The 20,013-nt window shown below is 46.6% G+C and overlaps 1 protein-coding gene across 1 annotated transcript in view; it reads left to right on the top strand.

Moving 5' to 3' along the window:
- CFDP1 (craniofacial development protein 1) overlaps positions 1-20,013 on the top strand; it is a 60,980-nt gene that overhangs the window by 9,463 nt on the left and 31,504 nt on the right. Inside the window, exon 5 of the mRNA XM_041458879.1 lies at positions 7,481-7,585. Coding sequence (XP_041314813.1) covers positions 7,481-7,585 — 105 coding nt within the window. The remainder of the gene's footprint in view (positions 1-7,480; positions 7,586-20,013) is intronic.

Below are 20,013 nucleotides of genomic sequence, written 5' to 3'. Positions count from 1 at the left end.
CTTCAGAATTTCCCTGGGGAATATTAACATTGTACAATGCTGATTGGCATGATGGTGGCCCAGGGATGAGGTCAGAAAGTGTGAGCAGGAGCTATGCTGTGTGCTGGTTCACTTGTGAGCCATTTGCCTTTCTCAGAGGCAGCTGAAGAAATTGTAACTTCATAAACATCAAACCTAGCCAGGACTCTAAGCCAGAAGACTTGCTTCTAAAATAAATCGTGTTATGGTTTGCTTAATGTGCTTGGAAAAGGGGAATGGGCTAATGAACAGTGTCTAATCAGGATTTTCTCATTAGTAGATGTGCAGATGAGGCATCTGCTCAGAGGGGCTGTGACTTGCAAAGTGTTACTTAGTAGCCCTGCACTCACCAACATGCTGACCCCTGTTGTCTTCCTTTATCTCAACATGCTTCTGAAACTCTCAAGGTGACTGAGCAGATGCCCACCTGACAGTCATCTTTGGCTTCCAATGGGGCTTGCTGCTTTCAAGGAAATAATTTATCTATGCTGGTTTCATTTGTGTGGTTTTCTGGTAATTGGTGTGATGAAAAAGAAGGCTCAGCTGGGATCTCCAGAGGTAGGAGGAGTCGCAAAGCATCTCCAAAATGATGGATTGACCTCCAGATTAACTTGGCTGTTTCTGGATCTCTCAAATCTGGGGTGTCTGGGTGCTGCATTGCCTTTGGGAACTGGATGACAGACTGCGTTGTCCCATCTTCAGGTTCTTCAGCGTGTGTTCTGCCTGTGTTTTGTGTAAGTCAGTGTGGAAATACTTCAATAAAAATCACACCCTTCCCCAGAAGAAGATACTGTTTCTCTATCTGGCTCTCAGATAGTTTCCTGGCTTTTAAAAATCTGAAAACAGAAGATGCTTACTGACCTATTCAGGTCTCACAGGAGCTCTTCTGCTATTATTAAGGGACTCTTTGGTCCCTCTGTTCATGCCTTCGTCTCAGGGACCTCAGATCCACTCCCAGCATTTTGCTGCTTGGCCTGTTTCCCTTGTTTCCGAGCTGCTGCTCATTCCTGACAGCTCCAGGCTCAGAAAAGGGCTTTTGATCTCTGGTGAGATGCTGGCAGAGCCTGCTTCGTGGGCATTGGGCCTGGGGTTTCCCCTGCTGGAAAGTGCAGCTTGCAAGATGCATTATTTTTTTTTCTGTAACTAAGAGATGGTGAAGCAAGAAGAATTCTGTGTTAGCCTGAAGGGGAGGCAGAGCTGTTGTTGCCATACAATCTCATTAACACACTACAAACCGAGCCAAGCTTAGTCCGGCCTTTCCCCCATGGGTGTGCTTCTGCTTTGTAGTGTGTGCTGGCTCTTCTTATGATCTGTGTAACCTTTGTGTCCAGTCTTCATAGCTCTAAGTGAATTTGGAACCCCTGGCTGTTAATACCTGTGATACTCCTGTCCTTCAGCAGGAGAGGCATCCATAAACATGAGCACTGTGCTGCTTTGGCGAGTTGCAGGGATCTGTCTGGCTTTCAGTGTATTTGCAGGTCATGATTAATGGGGGATTGTCACACTCACACATGCAGCAGCTCATCTGTTCACCTGGATTACTCAGCTCAGAGGTGTGTTCCATAATCTTGATTTAATCCTTCTGAGAGGTACAAATTAAAACACAGGGATGCCTCCAAGATTGATGTGCCAATGCATGAATCTTTGGTGGGACTTTGAGGCAGTGCAATGGAGCTGGCCGAGGGAATACTTACCCAGTGAAGCAAGAAGAGACCTGGTACTTGGAGGTGCTTATAACTGGGGTGAATACAGCTCCAGTCAAGATGGAGGCTCGTGCCCTGGCTGCAGGTCAGCTTCTCCAGAGAGCCATGTTTGGCATGCTCTACCTATTGCAAGCCCCAGTGGGAGCTTGGTAACTGCAGTGCTACTGCCCTCTGGATTTAGGGAGCCTCTTGCAGAAGCTGCAAGCAGAAGTCCAAAAGGGGCCTGACAGCTTGGTCAGCATTTCAGGAGGCAGCACTGTCCATCCACTGATGTTTTCTTTGCATCTGTCACGGAGTCTTTGTCATACAGGAGATCACAGAAAATTGTTGTTTTCCTTCAAGGCTTACAAGGTTATGCAATATTGATGTTAAAATACCATTCACCTTTGCTTGTTTTCAGGTGAGGTGGTTTGAGATGCAGCCTGGGCTGACTGCTTGGATAGCAGCACACACCTGCTGTGAGGAGCAGCACCAGGCAGGCAGCTTGGCCCTTGCCTGACTTCAGGAGAGCTCTCATCACATTTGATTCTTTTTAGAAACCAGCCAACAGCTTCTGTCTAGAAATCAGCCAGCTTCTTCTGCCTATCTAGTCAGCCTACAAAATTATCAGTTATTCCAGCTTGGTCTTGTCTGTGTTGCTTCAGGGAATAGGCTGAGTTTCCCAAGGAATATTTTCTCCCACCTGGTTTGAAAAGGAATGCTCTTTTTTTTTTTTTTTTTTTTTTTTTTCTGAAAGGGGGAAAACCAGTGTTTTACTTTGAAACTAGAAGAGTGATGGGGACATGCTAATTTTAGCTCTCTCTGCTCTACAGCAGGTGATTCAACATAAAATGCATACATGTGCAGGCAGATGTGGTCTGGAGGTTCACTTGTGTGAGGAATTAATTCCCTCCTGCAAAGTGCTGAATCTGTGCACTCCAGCATTTTCAGGACCTTGCAGGCTGGAGGATCTGCCTCTCGTGCAGTGTATCTGTCTGTGAAAGGCACCTGGGACATTGCAGATCAAGCACAAAAGTCCACCAAAAAAATTCAGAAAAATTATTCCTCAGCTCAAAAGGGATTAATTTTTTTAACAAACCCCTGTAGATGAGTATTACTTTCTCCTTAAGTGATCATTGGAGAAGACTGGTGGACTATTTATTGAGCCTAAACACAGATGGGGAATATTGAAAAAGGATAATTAGCCTCATTTTTGTCCCTCTTTGTCTGTGATTCCCAAGAGCTAACATTAAGATAGTGTGGAAAGTTTTCTAACTGTGTCAGGTCTAAACTGGGGCAGCTTTCCCAAGTGAAGAGAGTGTCCTGAGTACAAATGGTAAGGAGCTGGCATTTTCCACAGCTTCCACTCTTGTTCTCCCTTTCTCAGCAGTAAGGTCAGGGAGAGGGTACCTTTGTGCTGCTGTGAGTAAAGGTTTTAACTGCCTTCTCTGCTCTGAGTCCCCTTATACCCAAATACCAACGTGTGCTTTCTCGGCCTGATGTGCACCAGGTGTTTTGGTTAGGAGAATGTAGCTGTGTTGAGGCACCTGGGGGTAAATTGGAGGGATTTTGGCACTTGGGATGCATAAGGTTGCTATTACACAGCAGACTACAGATAATTAGCCTGCAAGCCTTCTTGATATGCCTGTTTGTTTTTCCCAGCTTGCCCTTATCCTGCCTCCATTTCCCCTCTGTGCAAGGATGAAGCTCTGCTGGTGCACTTCTCCAAGGGCTGGCAGGGCACCTTGCAGCTCACTGCTGAGCTGGGCACTTTGCTGACACACTGCAGCCTTGGCATCCCTTACACAAGTTCTGTTTCTGGAATCCAGCAGGACTGGATTCAGCTGTGCTGGAGTGGAGGCATCTGGGCACCACACCGGGGCAAGCCCTGGGCTGTGGGTGTTGTGTTGTGCCATGGGGTGATGGATTGGGACCCTCCTCCCTGGTAGCTCTACCAGGGTGTAAAACCAGGGTGCAGCAGACAAGCTGGTGTATTAGACTCATTCTGACACTGAACTAAAGCATGAAAATCTGAGTTTAATCCCCTTCTGCAGATTAGCTGGAGCTGTCAGAATAATGCTCATTCCAGCATGTATTCTTCCTTCTTTGTTTATGTGGGTAAGGGCACTGCTGGGAGCAGATCAACCACTTGCTCTTAAACTAATCTGCTACATTTCAGAACTGTAAGTGCTCTGTGGAAGCTCTTTGGGGCAGCCTTGACAGCAGGTGTTGTCTTCATGTGGTTTGTGCCCAGCATACATAACCTGGGGCCTTCTCCATGCACTTAGGTTGCAGCATTTCAGTTAGTAACTGTAAAAGGATGGGTGATAAGTTCTTCAGTGGAAGTTGGAGCTAACATACCCAGCACTGGGCACCAAACCAGGAGGCTGGGTGGGTATGGCAATGCCTAAATGTTTGGCTACCGTTTTGAGCTTGGTTCAGAGATGAAGGGTCTTAAGAAGGACATCTGTAAGTATTCAGGACACTTAATGATCCAGTTTCTAGTATGTCTTCCATATAATAACTTCTAAATATGGAAGACAGTAGCATCATTTGTGCTACCAGGCTCTGGCATGGTCCAAAAAATTAATAACTGTTCTGTGTTTTGGAAGTCTTATTATGCAATTTAATAGCATAGCAGTGTAGTGAAATCTCTGTGGCAAAGTGATGAGAGTGAGTAGTTTTGTGTGTGAATTACAGGGGCTGCAAGTGGGCAAGACACTAGCTACTTGTTTTATTGCTGACAATATACTTATTTTCATGTTTAGTCCTGGATTACAATGTGTGAATAGCATCCCAGTAAACAGTCAGGCAAATAGTTATTTACCAAGTATTTAAAAGTGAAAGGTCTTGTAATTTGCCTTAGTAATGACTGTGATTTCTTCCAGCTGAATTAATGACTCCCATTTCTCCCCTTGAAGAACAAGAATTGTTTTGGTTTCTACATGGAGAGAGTTATTGTCTCCCATAATAATGCAGACCAGAGGATTTCTTTTTCCTTCCTGGCCTGGGATCTGGGAAAGGTTGAAATGTGCATAACCTGAATTAATACCTTGTAAAGCTCCTTAATACTCTTCCGTCATTCCTCTTGGAGTGGTGCAGGAGTTGCTGCTGGCATCAGCCCAGAGCAGCTTGCCTCAGAGCAGCTTTTGTTTCAGTTTATGAGGCAGTAAGTGGGTCTTGTGATAGAATTGCCTTGAAAGGTCACTTTTAATTACATTTCTGTCGCATTCCTCTGTCCCCAGCTGGGCAGTCCTGGTGGAACAGGTTGCATGCAGCTTTGCAGCTGAATTTCTGCAGTGGACAACTCCAAAAATATATGTTAGAGCAGCTGCTGGCAGGCCAAGGGGAGCAAAGAAGGAGGAACTAAGTGTTGTATTTTGTGCCCAGCCATTGCTACTGGTACTCCGAGGTGGAGGAGGGTGTGAGAACTGAAGCACAAGTAAACCCTTGGTAGCAACCTGTCTTGTGCCCCTGGATAGCTGAAGTGTCTGTCATTGAAGGCCTGTGCCTGACTCTGCCTGTGCATCGTGTGCTTTCTGCTTTCTCACCCTTTCTGGGATTGGGCATCTCCTGTTCCAAGAGCTGTGATTTGTAGTACTGCTCCAACCAAGAGTGTGCTAACTCTGTTGGAGTGCAAACCCCTAGAGCTGTTTTTCATTTTAGCCTTGTGCCTTTCTTTTCCTCAGCTGGTAGGGGAGACATCAGTTAGTTCTGTCTCCAGGCTGGAGAAGGCTGAAGATACACAGGAGCTTAAAGCCAAGGGCCCAGTGCTGAGATCTCAGCTCTGCACTGGCTTTGAAGATTTGCTCACTGTTGTGCTACGTCTCTTGGATTCCTGCACACTCGGGGCTGCCTGATGTTTCTCTCTGTGGCTCATGTGCTCCCTGCATGCCAGGGGTGCACCCTTGATGGCACAGCAGTGCAGGGGTTGCCAAGAGGAGAGGGACCCTGCCAGGAGCCAGTACTCCAGAATGCATAAGAGAGAGTGCTGCTTCTCAGCTTGATAGGGGTCAGAGCTGGCTGTTTAGATGCTGCATTTGAAAATAAATAGACTGTGTGATTGCATTGATCTGAACTCAGCCTCATGGTTGGGGGAAATTCTGTCTTATTGCTGCATGAAGACACCAAGTTTATCCTGTCTAATGAAATCTATGGATGTAGGGTAACCTTTGGTGTATGACTGCTGCATGACATGACCACTGCTGCCAAGGGCTGTGACTGGGTGGTGTGTTTGGGGTGAACTGTGATGATGCTGTAGCAGGGTTTTATTTTCTTCCTGAAGTGCTTTTCTCATTTTCCTACCCCTTCCCTTCCCAATCTGATCAGCAAACACTTCTAGGTATTCATAGTGTGGGATTGTCTCTATCCACATGACTGCCGTGGTTTGAAAGGCATGTGACAATGCAGGGGGGAAATGGGGTTAATCTCCTCCTGCACTGGCAGAACAAGGCTGAGCAGTTGTACAGCACAAGCACTTATTCTTGTGCCTTTTCCACTGCATTTGCAATCTGTGGAGGAGGAGGAAGGAAGTTTCAGGTGCTGATTCACTGTCAGGATGGAGACGTGGATGCACTAGTTGTGTGCAAGTGAGATTACAGGACATCAGTGCCTCCAGGGTTAACAGATAACTCTGTGTCACTTTCCTTGATGCCAGCCCAGCAGAAACCTATCTGGGGCTGCAGCTCCTGGGGTTTCTCTGTGACTGTTAGCCAGTTCTTTCATGGAACTTGTGGGGTCAGGTTGTTGGGTAGGAAGCAGTGATTAGCCTGATTTGTAGCCAGGGGAGATCCTGGCTTTCAGCCTCTCATCAGCATTTGGTGTAGACCAGGGATGAGCCTGCACATCCTTGCTGGGGCAGATACAACCAGAGGCCCAGGATGCAGGAGGGTGAGATGGAGGATTGTTTCTTCTGTGCTGACTGAGCTGTGGGTCAGGCTGCCTCTGTGCCCATAGTGCTGCAGGGCCCTGGAGAGGCTCACAGGCTTGTGCTCCATGGGAACAAAATTGTTAGCTTGGCAAATCAGGGCAACCTCATTAAGAGCTACTGAGAGCATGAAAAGCGTGTTGCTGGAGGCAGGTCATGGTAAATGAGGGGGCTAAAGTAGCTGGGGTTTTCTAACAATTAATTATTGAGTGGTTTTCTAGAGATTCTTTCTCATGTTTATAATTCATTCCCTGCTGTAGATGCCATATTGATTTATAATTTTTTGAAGTTCAATATTTTGCACCCTCAAGGCTTCAAACAAAAATTAACTAGAAAATGAGAGTAAATTTCTACATTCTGCCGTGTCAGAGCTTTCTCTCCTGTTGCTCTGGTTTGGGTTGCAGATGTTGCCAAGGCTCTGTGCCGTGGGCTGTGAGACATGAGTGGCAGAAGAGCTGCCTCACTGACCCAACAAATGAGAAAATCAAGAGTCCAATTAAGAGCCTGGAATTGCCCCCAGTGACCTGAGGAGAGCATTTAGTAGCTGCTAGTGAGACAGGCCTGTTTGAATGAATAAGCATTCCAGTTTGTTGGAAAGAAAAAACATCCCCTCCTCCCCCAGCTCTAATTAGCCATGCTTTTTCTTTTTTCTGCCATGAATGTAGAGGGTTTGTCACTGGAATGAAATCTTAACAAGATGTGTGTTCTTCAGCTTGCAGCTGATGAAGGTGATCTCTGTGCAAGGGATGTGGAGGCTCTTGTACCTGTTTTTTGTGTTTTCTTGATGGATCTTTGATTTTACTGTTGAGTACAGTTTTCCTTACCCTCTGTTTTTTCTCTTTTCCTCCAACAGGGTGACTAAAGAAGTAGACTCAAACTCAAAAGAAGCTAAATCTTTTCTGAAGCAGCAAGAGAAACTGCAGTCAGCAGCTCCAGCTTCCTTGCCGACAGTCTCGGGGTGAGTGTGGGATTTCCCTGCCTGGGTATGGGCCCTTAGTGAGAAAGATGGCACTGGAGCCAGTAGTGCAGGCTCTGCAGCATTTAATGGGTGTTTGTTTCCTGCAGTACTTCAGTGGGAGCAAGACTAGGCCTGGAAGGTGTGATGATTGGGGCTGGAGGGAAGCGGGGGAGGCAGCCCGTGAGTTCCAGTGACTCACTTCATAGGTTCAGGCTCAAATTTTTTAATCCTCATAAATCATTCATCCTAGTGAGGAAATAGTGATTTGACTGTCTCAAGCAGCCTGATGAAACTGCAGGTAGCCAAGGAACATTCCTGATATTGCCTGCAGTTCTTTTGACAGGTGCTTCTCAGGGCTATAAAAAGCCATGTCAGGCTGGGCTGTAGCTTCTTAGAGACTTCGGGTGAGCATTTAAATGAGAGATGTTTTTGCCTCTTTGATGTTCTCTAATATCATTTTGATGTGGATTTGTCACTTTTCTGTTCAAGCTCTAACACCTAATTCTGAGATTATCATAATGCTTGTCAAGCATACAAGGAGGTCGGGTCCCCTGTGCATCTGAGATGCCAGTCTGGTTCCTGATGAGCTTGGGAAATCACCAGCTTCTTAGGAATAGAGGAGATTCTTCTGTGTTCCAGAGATTATTTTTATTTAAGTCAGTTGTTTGCATTTATATTTGAAAGACATAAACTGCATATGATTTGATCGCACAGAAACAATACCCGTCAAATAAATACATTGTCCTTCCCATCTGCTTAGAGCAATTCTCCAGTGTGAGTTAAGGCTGCCTTTCCCTGAGATGCTGTTATTCACTTGCTGCAGCTGGATTGTCACTCATTTTTCCAGCTAAGTGTTGCATAGCTTGTACTTAGCTCAGGGTAGTGAAAGCACAGTGTGTGTGTGTGCGTGACCCTTGACAGCTGCTGTTCTCTGAGCTGAATGAAGGCATAGATGAGCATAGTCTTCATGCTCTTGTTCATCCCTGCAGAGCCCATTAATTGTAATCTAAGTGTTGTGTACAGGGTTTTGTGCTGGAAAACTTGCCTTGGGTTGGGCTGGCATTCTTTGCGCAGTTTTGGTGGCTGAAGTTTGTTCGAGTAGCAGCTGAAGCTGGGGCAGCTCCACACTGCACGCTGCTGGTGGTCCCACGTCTTCAAACCTGCCTTCCAGTCTGCTGCTCTGAGTACAGGCAGGTTTGGCAGCCCACTGGGAAAGCTCATGGGGCTGTTCACCTTCCAGTTCAGTAGAGATCCATGTTTCCTCCTGTGTCTTTACAGGCCACAGGAAGAGCTGGGTGGCCAGTGGGCCTGTACAGCCTGGTCATTACCAAGGGGCATGGTTGCTTTTGCTGGAGCTTGGATTGCTCAGCAGTAATAGCCACAGCTCACTTTGAGTTCATGTTGCAGATATCTGAAGAATTCACATCAGATATGGAAAAAAGTAGACTAAAAATCAATATAAGAAATAATGAGTTCAAGGACTCTTAACTTTCCTTCCATGAGATTATTTTGGAAGCAACTTAATTAGGTCATTGTGCAGCTTGCTGATGTGTGATGTCCTACTGACAGTTGCTTGGCCAGAACATGAGGTGACCTGGCTGTGGAAAAAGGTGGGGAAAAATATCCTGGGCTTGTATGTTTTGCCTTTCTTCAGAGCACCAAACCCCAATGCAGCACAGCCCCAAATGCCTTCCCTTTCATAACCTCCTGCAGCACATCCTGGCTTTGTGCAGGAATCCTACAGCAGAGGAGCAGCAGTGGTGTTTGGATCCGTGTGTGGAACAGCCCAGCTCTGTTGAGGCTTTACTAGGAGATTCTCTGGGGCAATCTGGCCAGCATGGGCCCTCTGATCTGAGAGTCTGACTAGTATCCAAGACTGATCCCTGAGACTGCCAGCAAACATGCTTGCCTTTGGGCTTAGGAAGATGCTTCCATCTGGGAAGCCAGCCAGGGTGTTTTCAGGTGAGAAAATTACTAGCGGGCTTGTGGTGTTCCTTAAAGCCAGAGGCAAGCCCCATATGTTAAGCCAATTACAAAGGTCAGGTTTTAGACTTGAGCCAAGCTATCCAGACCCTGCTGCTCTGGAGGAAAGAGTCACAAGCCTTGGTGACATGCCAGAGCAGTGCTTGGGCACTGACAGAGCCTAGCATAGCCTGACAGTTCTTTGCACCTTTTGTCTACTTAAAATAGAAGTTTTGGGGGAGCGGGTACATTTTCCCTTATGCATTATGGGAGAGCCCCAGTCTATTGCCACAAGGCAGTGAAAAACATGATTTTGGGATTTTAGCTGTGTCTGTGGACACCCACTGTGCTGTGAGCCATTGTCAGCCCCCAGGAGCTTTGTCAGCTATTAAAAAAAAAAAAAAAAAAGCCTTGCCCTGTGTGCAGGGAATTTGAGCAGCTAATAGTGGCCTTTCCATCTGGCTTTTCTTTCTTCACCTTGCAAGCAGCATGTATTATTTCTGAATGCAGGCAGCCTACCCTGCATTTATTGAATTTCCCTTCTCTAAACAGACAGAAGTAACCCAGAAAAGCAACGGTCACAAAACCAAACATCCGGCTCCACGTCTCCGTGTTACAAACCCTTGCAAACTAACTGGTCCAGGGGAGGGGATGTTTGGGGCTGAAAGTGCATTTCCTGAATGTGTTTAACATCCATACCGGATGTGCTATAAAAAGCTAGATTTGTGCTTGTGAGGGACATGGGGGTGGTTGGAGGAGAATAACTTAAACACTTGGCTGTAATTAAAGCCAGGAGTACAAAACAACCCACCCAGTTCTCTCAGCAGGCTTTGCTAGAAAGGTCAGAAGCTCTTGGTTCCCAGGGATGTGATGGTTTCCCAGCCTTCACATTATTCCCATCGTGTCCCCCTGTGACACACAGCCAGGCAGTGTTCTGTCAGCAGCGGGTATCGGTTTGTTGGAGAGGTCTGGGGTTGTGATACTGTGTTCCAGTTGTTTTTATGGTGCTCTTGGGTTCTGTTAGGCTCTTGCTGATGCTATCAGAGGTATCAGATGTGGTGAGGGGACCCACTGATTTCTTCTTGCTTGCTGCCCCAATAAATGGGTGGAAGGCTCCCAGCATCTAAAAAAAGCCCTCCATCCACCCAGCTAAGCCTTCTTGTCTGTGTGCTTTAGGGCTCATTTCCTATCCTTAACCACTGCTTCACTTTTGGGAAAAGCAAGAATAGATCCTGACTGTAAATGAAATGCATTGATCTGATGGAGGGATCAGTGGGAATTCCTGGTACTCCAAGAGATGTTTTTTGCCCTCTTCCCAGGCCAGGCAGGACCTCTAAGCAGAGTTCATCATCTCTGAGCTAGCAATCCCCTTTTACAGCAGCATTTCATATTCAGAGGATGTTAAAGCAAATTAAATCCTCCAAGCAGCTTACTGCAAAATGACTCTGTGCATGTACTTGTGAGACTTGACAGGGGTTGAGCTCCAGGCTGGGAGAGCCCTGCACAGACCCAGCCCTGTGGTGGGAGCAGCTGCGATCTGCCCGTCGGTCCTTGTCAAAGCACAGTGGCTTTGCCCAGGGAACAGTGGTGCTGTGGCAGTGCTGAAAATGGAAAAAATGTAGTTGGTGGATCTTACTTGAGATTCTCTTCTAGGCAGCTGTTTCTACACAGCCTGAACAGGAGCCAGGAAGAAAAAGAGAGGTTTTTCACTGGCTTTGTTCTTGCTTTTGCTTATTACCGAAACCATTTGTAATTAAACGTGGACTTGCTCACTCAGCCCAGCTGTTGCTTTTCTGTTTGATCCTGCCTGAAATTACAGTGGTGGATATTTGACCTCCTAGGCCCTTTCATGCCTTGTAGGCTGGTATAAACACCGGGTACAATTTGCCTTTGAAGCAAGCAGGCACCACTCCCACAGAGTTCAGGAGGTGCTGTGCTTGCCGAGCCCCGGGCTGCGTTGGGACTGCAAGGGTTTGGACCTCAGTACAAGACCCAGCAGGAAGAGGCACTGCAGGACAGCTCTGACCCTGAGAACACATACTTGCCCTGAACAAAGAAAGCCAGATAAACTCTAGCCTGTTCATGATGGATGCCTTCCTCACAGAGCCTACAGTAGAGCAGTTCACATGGACTGACTATTAAATGGTGTGAAAAGCTTCAGACCTTATCTTTTAGAAATCATTTACTCTGCTACATGCTAATGTTGGATAGAGGGACTCCAGCAGGAAGACATCTGTCCATGGCTTCTCTTCCACCTTCAGTGTGCAGGAGGAGCCAAAGTGGCAATCTTTGTGGGAGGATAGGGATGGTGGGAGAACCTGATGCCTGTTTCCAGCATCTTGACATATTACTGTAATTTCTAAGCCGACCTTCCTCTCCAGCCTGCCCCCTCCTAGGAGCTACTTTGCATCCAAAGTTTTTTTCTTGCAAAAGGTGCTCTTTCTGCCTGAGTTGGCTGGATTCCTTTGCTATTGTGGCCAACAGTACTTACTTGAGATCAGATGTGGACACTGGTGAGTCAGGCACAGGCTCTTATTTTTTGGAATCTTTGGATGATCCAGAGCAAGTGCTGCAGTACTTTCATGCCTCCAGGGAGCAATTTAATTTCATAGCAATCCCATGGGCTTTTATTCCTCAGAAAGCAGAACTTAGAGTCTTCAGCTCAACATCAACTGCAAACAATTATTTAACTAAAACTCTTGGACATTTTTCTTGTACAGGATGAGTACGAATGCCAGTAAAGCAAGTGATCAAGACCTTTGGGGGAGCTGGAGTTTTTCAGTAGTCGCTTAAACACTTGAATTGTTCTGCTCTTCCTACTGAATTCAAAGCTTCCCATCTTTCTCCTGCTCTTCCCTTAATGTGCTCCAGAGAGTGCTGTTCTCCCAGACGGAGAGATCCAGCCCCTTGCACCACAGCCAAACGTCTGGGTGTAGTAGCACATCACATACTTTTCTGTGAACATGATGAACCAGCTAGGGGCAATACTCTGTGCCCAAGAGCTAGTTTTACTTATTTCCTATTCATATGCTTTTATTGTGAAAGATTAAATGTGGTAATAGCTGTTCCAAGTAAATAATTTCTCTTTGGATCTTAGATCCCTTGTTGTTATTAGCTTCATTTTAATTATTCATTGTTAGTGTCTGTCTACTGTTTTACACATATCCACTCCTTGAGTCAATGTGGTAATGAGGTTACATGAGTTTTTGGAATATCTTGGTTTTATTTGCTAGTGGAACTGAAATTACTCACTCTATAGGGATGAATGTGGAAAGGTGTTTGTATGTGTCCAGAGGGGGAAGTTTGTAGTTGGGAAAAATGATCTGTTCAGTGTTGAAGTGTTTTCATCAGCCATAGTAAATAAGATGCTGATTACTGCACGCTTGTAAATCATGTGAAACCCCTCATCTTCTGAGCATCTGCCTCCCCTCTTGAAGTCAGAGTCACATGGAATGAGAGCCCACAGCACTGAGGGTGCCCATCTCGGCCAGTGCAGGGTGGCAGCAGCGAGGGCACCACGGGGGTTTCACAGCCCAGCTGAGGAGCCAGGTGAGTCTGGCTGCCCGAGCTGTGAGCTGGGGCCACACTACCATTGGATCTTGTGCTGGGCACTTGACTGCTTCCTGGCTTATCCAGGGCTGCAGTCACCCCTGAGGCTTAGCCATGAGTGGGAGTGCTCTACCATTTTGGGACTTTGCCCCTTTTCTGAACAGTTCTTTCTCCTGAGCTTATGTTAAACCTATTTTGATAAGAAGCAGAGCTCTGAGTGTGGGAAGTTTCATACTCACTCTCCCAGACTCAAAGCAAAACGTGCACTAAACATCCTTGTTTTAAACTAGTCTCTCAGGAGCAGTTCTTTCTTGTTCTCAGGCCAAATGAGTCAATGCCTTCTACCCCAGCCTCTGTTTTGCAAAAGAAATGAATGAGATTCTTTCACTGTGTGCTGTGCTTTCCTGTGGCTGTGCTACCACGCGTGCAGCTGCCTTTCTTTGGGGCAATGGCATCTTCTTGGAAAGAAGTTTAGCAGTGCCTGTACAGCTCTGTGCCTTACTCCAGTCCTCTGTCTTGGTGTGGTTAAGCTGGATCCCTGGGCTGGACTAAGTGGGATCAGCTGTTTCTTTTTCTTGTCTCGTTGGAGGTTCAGCAGAATGGAATCTCAGCTATTTGAGGACTTACTTCTCTAAAGCATCTGTCTTATAAAATAAAAACAACCCCCCACTAGTCTGGGGCCTTTGATAATTCCCCAATGAAAGTTGTGGGACAGTTTTCCCTTAGGGCAGTACAGGTTTTATGAGGCTTATTTTCATATGCTTTCATCTCTCGGATCATGAGCATTTCTCTTTCTCCCTCTGTGGAAATGATTGAGGAAATTAACTGTTAATGGGGAATGAAGCCAGCTGAATTTTTATTCCAGACCCCTTGCAACGTTGTGAAGGGAAACCCCTGTATCTTCCCATGCTGGGCTTGCTCTGGTTGGAGTGAGAGGTGAGAAGGGCAGCCTTGCTTTATGGATAAATCCTGGGATTGAAGGTGGATGCTAAGAGCTCCTGTTCCCAGCTGTGCCATGCCTTGAGTGTGTGTCTACCAAGATTTGTTTCCACTCCTGTTTTATTTTGCTTTTATATTGCTTCCTTGCATATTAACTGAGCCTTACCATCTCCCTTGAGTGTCTCCCCCATACCAGATGCTTGTGTTACATCCTCTTGCTTTCCCACACTCATGTTCCTCCCTTTTTCTCATGTCAAGGAGCAAGTTCAGCTGAATCATTCTTCATAAAATATGAACCACGTAAGGAAGGCTGGAGTGGCAGAGTGATGCTCCCTGCTCTCAGGCAGTCCTATTGCCCCGGGCTTTTCACACAGTAGTGGCTTCATTCATGGAAAATCTCATACTAGTGGCCTCATTCATGGAAAATCAGCACACCAGTATTTTCCAGCACATTTGTTAGCCAAAACTTTGATCTGCACGCTACGTTGTCAGCCTTGTGCAGGACTGTGTTTAGAAAATTGGCATGCTCAGGCTGGCTGGATTGATATCAAGATGTAAAGTCAAGCAATTAGGGTTAGTTACCAACTAATGCCAGCTTTCTCCTTTCATGCCTGAAAGGAGGTGTTGGTGTGACTGAGCTCTTGGAGGGTGCTTGGTCTCTCTTCAGAGCTGCAGCCTCTTCAGCTGGCACCAGTCTCTGCCACTGCTCTTTTGTTTGATTCTAGAAAAAGACCAGGAGAGGCTGAGCAAGTGTCTGCCTAGCCCATGGGGATTTCCTCTGCCATGAGGATGGTTAGGGTAGCTGGAATTCACTTCAGCTGTTGCTGTCCTGGTGTGGGGGTGGCAGAGTCCCCCATTTTTTCCACTGCTCTTATTCCTGCAGAAAAATTGAGCCTCAAGTGAACTGGTGCACAGTCTGAGCCGAAAGGGCACCTCAAACAAGCTCCAGTCTGTCTCAAGCTCTCCAGGGTGCTCTAATCCAGTCTGCCAAGCCATGGAGTACTTTGTTTCCCTATCCAAGGAGTTTCAAAGCCTTACTAATGTGTTGGGTTACAGCCCAGTTGTCTTTGCCCCGGAGCCCTCGCCGTTGTGCTTTTCAGAGCGCGCGTGGTCCTTGAGGCAGTTGCTGTGCAGGGGGACCCTCTGCAGAGGCAGATAACCAGTGTTGCGTTGGCAGCAGATGGCCCTCCGGGTGTGCAAGGACACGTGTGACATGCTCTTGTACCCGCTGAGGCTGGGAGTGGAGGGAGCAGATTTCTTTGACATTTCTGTTGGAGATCACTCTTTTTTCTGGGAATCCCTGGGGAAGATGTATTTTGTGCCATCTCTTCTCATAATGTCTCCTATTGATTCTTCCCTGTCAGGGTGGCAAGGCCCTGGCACAGGCTGGCCAGAGGAGCTGAGGCTGCCTCATCCCTGGGAGTGTTCAAGGGCAGGTTGGATGGAGCTTGGAGCAGCCTGGCCTAGTGCAAGGTGTCCCTGCCCAAGGCAGAGGGGTGGAATGAGATGAACCCTTTTGAGATCCTTTCCAACCCATACCATTCTAGGATTCTACAATTATCAGCAAATAATAGAGGATATATATGAGTCTGATCTGACTTTGTGCAAGAACTTTGATACCCTTTCAAGAGCTCATACTTCAGTGCTGTTGCTGAAAGCCCTCAGGCAGCCAGTGGACAATAGTGATGCCTGTTCATCGACTGGCTGCCTGGCTGGAGAACAATGATGGCATTTCTTGAAGTAACAAGTCCTGGGCATGTGCAGGGTTGGATTGTAACACTTTTTTTTTTCCCCCTTTAAGCTGTAGGCTTGAGAGGAGCAGGTCTGGTTGCAGCACCCATTAATGCAAGTACAGAGGAAATTTTCACCTCTTGGAAAATACTGAAAGAAAGTAAATGGCTGGGTTTTTAGATGCTTGCCTGTTCTGCCTTGAGGTTAAGTATGCGTATGCTGTGTTGAGTATGCTGTACACCAGTGTGTGTTTGCTGTTCAGAGGTCTCTTCAGATGCTTGTTTAGCAGCAAGGAGGGGGTTAAAGAGAACTCAGGAAGGCTGCCTGATTGCTGCTCATGGCTTTCATAATGCAAAGCCTGTGGGAATTCAGCCTGCTTCATCTCTGTCTCCCCCCACCCCCTCCCCTCTGCTAGAGGCAGGATAACCTTCCTGACTCCTCTGGAGCTGCGTCCCTGCCAGTAGGGCTCACACAGGGAAGCTCTGCGAAAACCCAGCAGAGGCATAAGCGTGTGAAAGATGAGATTTTTTAACTTTCCTGGGAGAACACTGGAAGAGTAATTTTTCAGTATGGTCATGCTGTTTCCTTACACTGTGACTGGGATGCAGCATGTCTGCCTCTTCATCTGTGACCTGCAGATTTCCCATTGCAGGGCGGCTGAGGAAGCAGCTGGTATATGTGATATCTCTGACTCTCTGGGGACTGGAATGCAGGGATGTCCTTGGCTTTGCCGTAGCTTCTGGATGATGCACAGCAAAGTTGTTTAGGCCAGAAAAATAGGAAGGAGGTTCAGCAGTGGTTTGTACAGCACTCTGCACACTGACCTGCAGCCATCACGGTGCTGCAATGTGCACCCTGCAATAAGGGGCTCCATCCAACATTTGGTGTTAGAGAAGTGCTAAACAGACAGTGCAACCCAGGGCCTTCTGTGTAGCGTCTGCTTTAAGGACAAGCACCATCATGGTGTTTTTCCTAATGTGTGAAATCCCTTCTCCCTCCCTGCTGTTTGCAATAACCCTTTGGAAAGCTGGAAAGGCTCTTCATTTCCTTTCCCACTCACATGCGTGCATTTGTGAGCCTCGCCAGCACTATCTGGCTATTTGCATTGGGAGGGATTTTTTTCTACTTTCCCAAGTCAAAGCAAAGTGTGTAGCATTTGTTTTGGAAACAAAAACACTTCTGGAGAATTACATGGCCTCTGCAAACAGATCAGCACAAAACAGGTCATGTGCTTTGGGCTGACTTTGAAGACTGTACAGGATAGCTGTCTCCATCCTTGCTTTATGGTTTCATGGTTCTGTTTAACAAGGACCCTTAAGAATCTTTTGCAGGAGTAGTATAGCAGCAGCTTTACAGGTCCTGTGGGACAGTCAGGGTGCTTAACAGCTTTCCCCTGGTCATTGTTGTGATTGTAGGGCAGGGTTTGGATTTTTATGGGGATAGAATACCTGCACTTAAACAAATGGGAGAGGGTTTTTCATCCTTACTTTTCTCAAAGCCTTTGGAAGTAAATATTTATTGGTGAATATTAGTAAGAGTTGTTGATCATAGCTGTTGAGGGACACTACAGAGCTGTCTATCTTCTACTTCTTTTGTTACAAATAAATGTCTCCTGGGAAAAAGTTTCCTGCTGCCTCCTTCCTTTAGCACTAGGCAGGCAGGATGGGAAGTAGGTAGCACTGCTGTTACAAGAAGTGCTTTCCTGACTCTGCATGGCACAGGGATCATCTGGTCAGCTTTGATACCTTCCTGCTCCACAACCTGCCCTGCTCGTGTTGAGCCAGGTCAGCAGGTATTTGTGCTGCTTTGTCCTTAGCTACTGAAGTAGTCTTTAACAAGTAGGGGACTCAGTGACAGGTGTCACACTAGATCATTTGGAGTCAGATCTGTTCTTGAAATAAAAGGAAGGCTTTGAGTGCCATCCAGGCTAAGACAGCACAAACATCTCAGCCTGAAGCAGTTTTGAGCAGCATGTACAGCTGTGCTGGAACACAGCGCCTTTATGAGCCCACCCTGGCTTCTTGCTGCTATTTTTTTTTTTTTGAGTAACAATGAAAAAATGCAAACCTTCAATGTCCTTTCTTTGTCAGGATCTGTGCTTTGCAGGAGGAACTCTGGGCTTTAGCACCATTTTCTAGGTAATTTGAGCCAGAACTGGTTTGTGATGTGTGCTGAAGGTACCAAAACCTTTGGTGGAATAGGTGAAAATGTTTAGGACCATCTGTCCTGTTAATTTACCCTCTGGAAATGCCCTTTTCCTGCTCCTGATCACTGTGCCATGGTTATTGTCCTCATTCATCCTGGCTGTTAAACAGAGAATCGAATTGAAGGCACCCACAGGCTGGTGTTCCTGAGGTTACCTGGGAAGCCTGGTCAATGCAATTTCCCAGATCTGAGGCTGGCCCTGAGCTTCTGGATTGTCTTTCTTGTAGTACTTGCTTCCCATGTAGCCTTTGTGACTGCTGGGCTAAAATACTGCTGCTTTTAGGTGAAAAGTCTGATTGTGCATGAAAAAAGGTTTTCAATAAAACCAAAAAAAAAGATAAAACTCCAAAACCCTCTCTGAACTGGGCATGCCTAACATGGCAGGCCTGCAAACTGGCTCCCCAGTCAACTACTGTCAGCTACAGCCTCTGCCTGGCTGCTAGAACTGAAGGCCAGAAATGCTCAGGAGTTCATCTGCCTCAGCTCCTGCATGGTACATTGTCCCCAGCCACCTCTGTGCCAAACCAGTGGCCTTTGTCTGGCCTCTCTGGTAAAGAATTGTACCTAATTTTGAGTTCTTTAACTTAAATAAATGAAAAATCCTCCCTTTCTTTGAGCTTAATTAACAGTGGCAACTAATTGTTGAACAAATAATTTGAAACAATTACAAATATGCTAGAACTTCCCAGAATATAGTAAATTTCTTGAGCTGTGCTTTTGGGGGTCTTATTTAGGTGTCACTAGGATGTGGTTGTGTTTATGCTTTTTTCATATGGAAGAGATTGCCACTGCCCCTCTTGCTCCCCAGCTCTCTCAGGTGCCTGTCTCTGAATTTGAGGATGCACAGTGGCTGATTTATGTCATTTACTGGCTTGACCAAGGGCAAACTCCCCAGCTGTATAGCTGTGAGTGATTCATCTTTCCTCATCCATGGAGATAAATGTCAGGATGGATGTCAGCTGTCTGGCTGATGCATGAGTGAGTCTCTTTTCATATGTGCACCTTGAGCCAAATGTACACACATGAATTTTTTACTGTTTGTGATAAACCTGGAAATGCAGATTGTGTTGGAAGAAGAGGCCTCTTGATTTTAAATATTGATACCAATTTAACAGGGCTGTGGCTGTGACAATCTGGGAACCTTGAAGCATTAGCTCAGAGATTATGCTGAATGCCATGGGGAATTCAGTGGTGTGTAAAATAAAAGGAAGAGCTTTGCAAAGTGGTAACGTGCTTCAGATGGAGAAATAACGGATGGGGTCCTCTTGGGTCCACAGGCTGTGGGGCTGAAAATGGAAGAGGTTCAGGCTGAGTCTTTGGAAGAGGTCCCTGACAGTTTTTTTATTTACTTTGATTTGTGATGTAACTGAAAAGAAAGCAGCTGCCCAGAAACCTAGGCGCCTGTGGACTGATTGCTGTGGAGGAAGAGGTGAAGACCCCGTTCCTTGGAAATGCTCAGGGCTTGGGGAGCTGGATGTGGTGGGTCTTCATCATCTCTAGAGCCTCAGTGCAGAGAGTATCAAATACTTCTGCTGTGTGGTTCTTCATCAGCTAATCGAGTTGATCCAGAAGACATGCTGAGGGCTGAGAAACTTTTTAAAGTAACTTTAAGTGTTCTCATCTCTCCACTCCCTTCAGGACTTTGAGCCATGTGTGGAGCTAATACACAGTCAGACATGCTGGGGTTCCTGCCTGTGCAGTTGCCTCTTCCCCATCACAGCTTGTGAATAAACTGTAAGAAGCCTGCAGACTCCTGAGCTGGCTCCACACAGAGTGTACCTGCCAGTTCTCAGAGGGCTTGCTAGCAAAGCATAGCTTTGTGCAGGATGAGCTGTGCTGCTTTCAGATCTGAGCTGGCTTTGTGCCTTCCTGTGCCTGGTCTAATCACTTCTCTCCAGGTGGGATTTGCTGGGCAGGCCTGTTGAGGCACCTGGGCTGGCTGCACAGCAGTGAGCAGAGGTCTGACACTTGGGCATTGCAGCCCCACTTCCTCCCCTGCTGCTGGGAAGGTGGGGAGCTGCCTGTGGGATATTTTCTGGCTT

Source organism: Pyrgilauda ruficollis, unplaced genomic scaffold (assembly GCF_017590135.1).
Source record: "Pyrgilauda ruficollis isolate IOZ18807 unplaced genomic scaffold, ASM1759013v1 scaffold13, whole genome shotgun sequence".
Classification (NCBI taxonomy): Eukaryota; Metazoa; Chordata; class Aves; order Passeriformes; family Passeridae; genus Pyrgilauda; species Pyrgilauda ruficollis.
The sequence above is the reverse complement of the archived record's forward strand: the minus strand, read 5'-3'. Positions and strand labels throughout refer to the sequence as shown.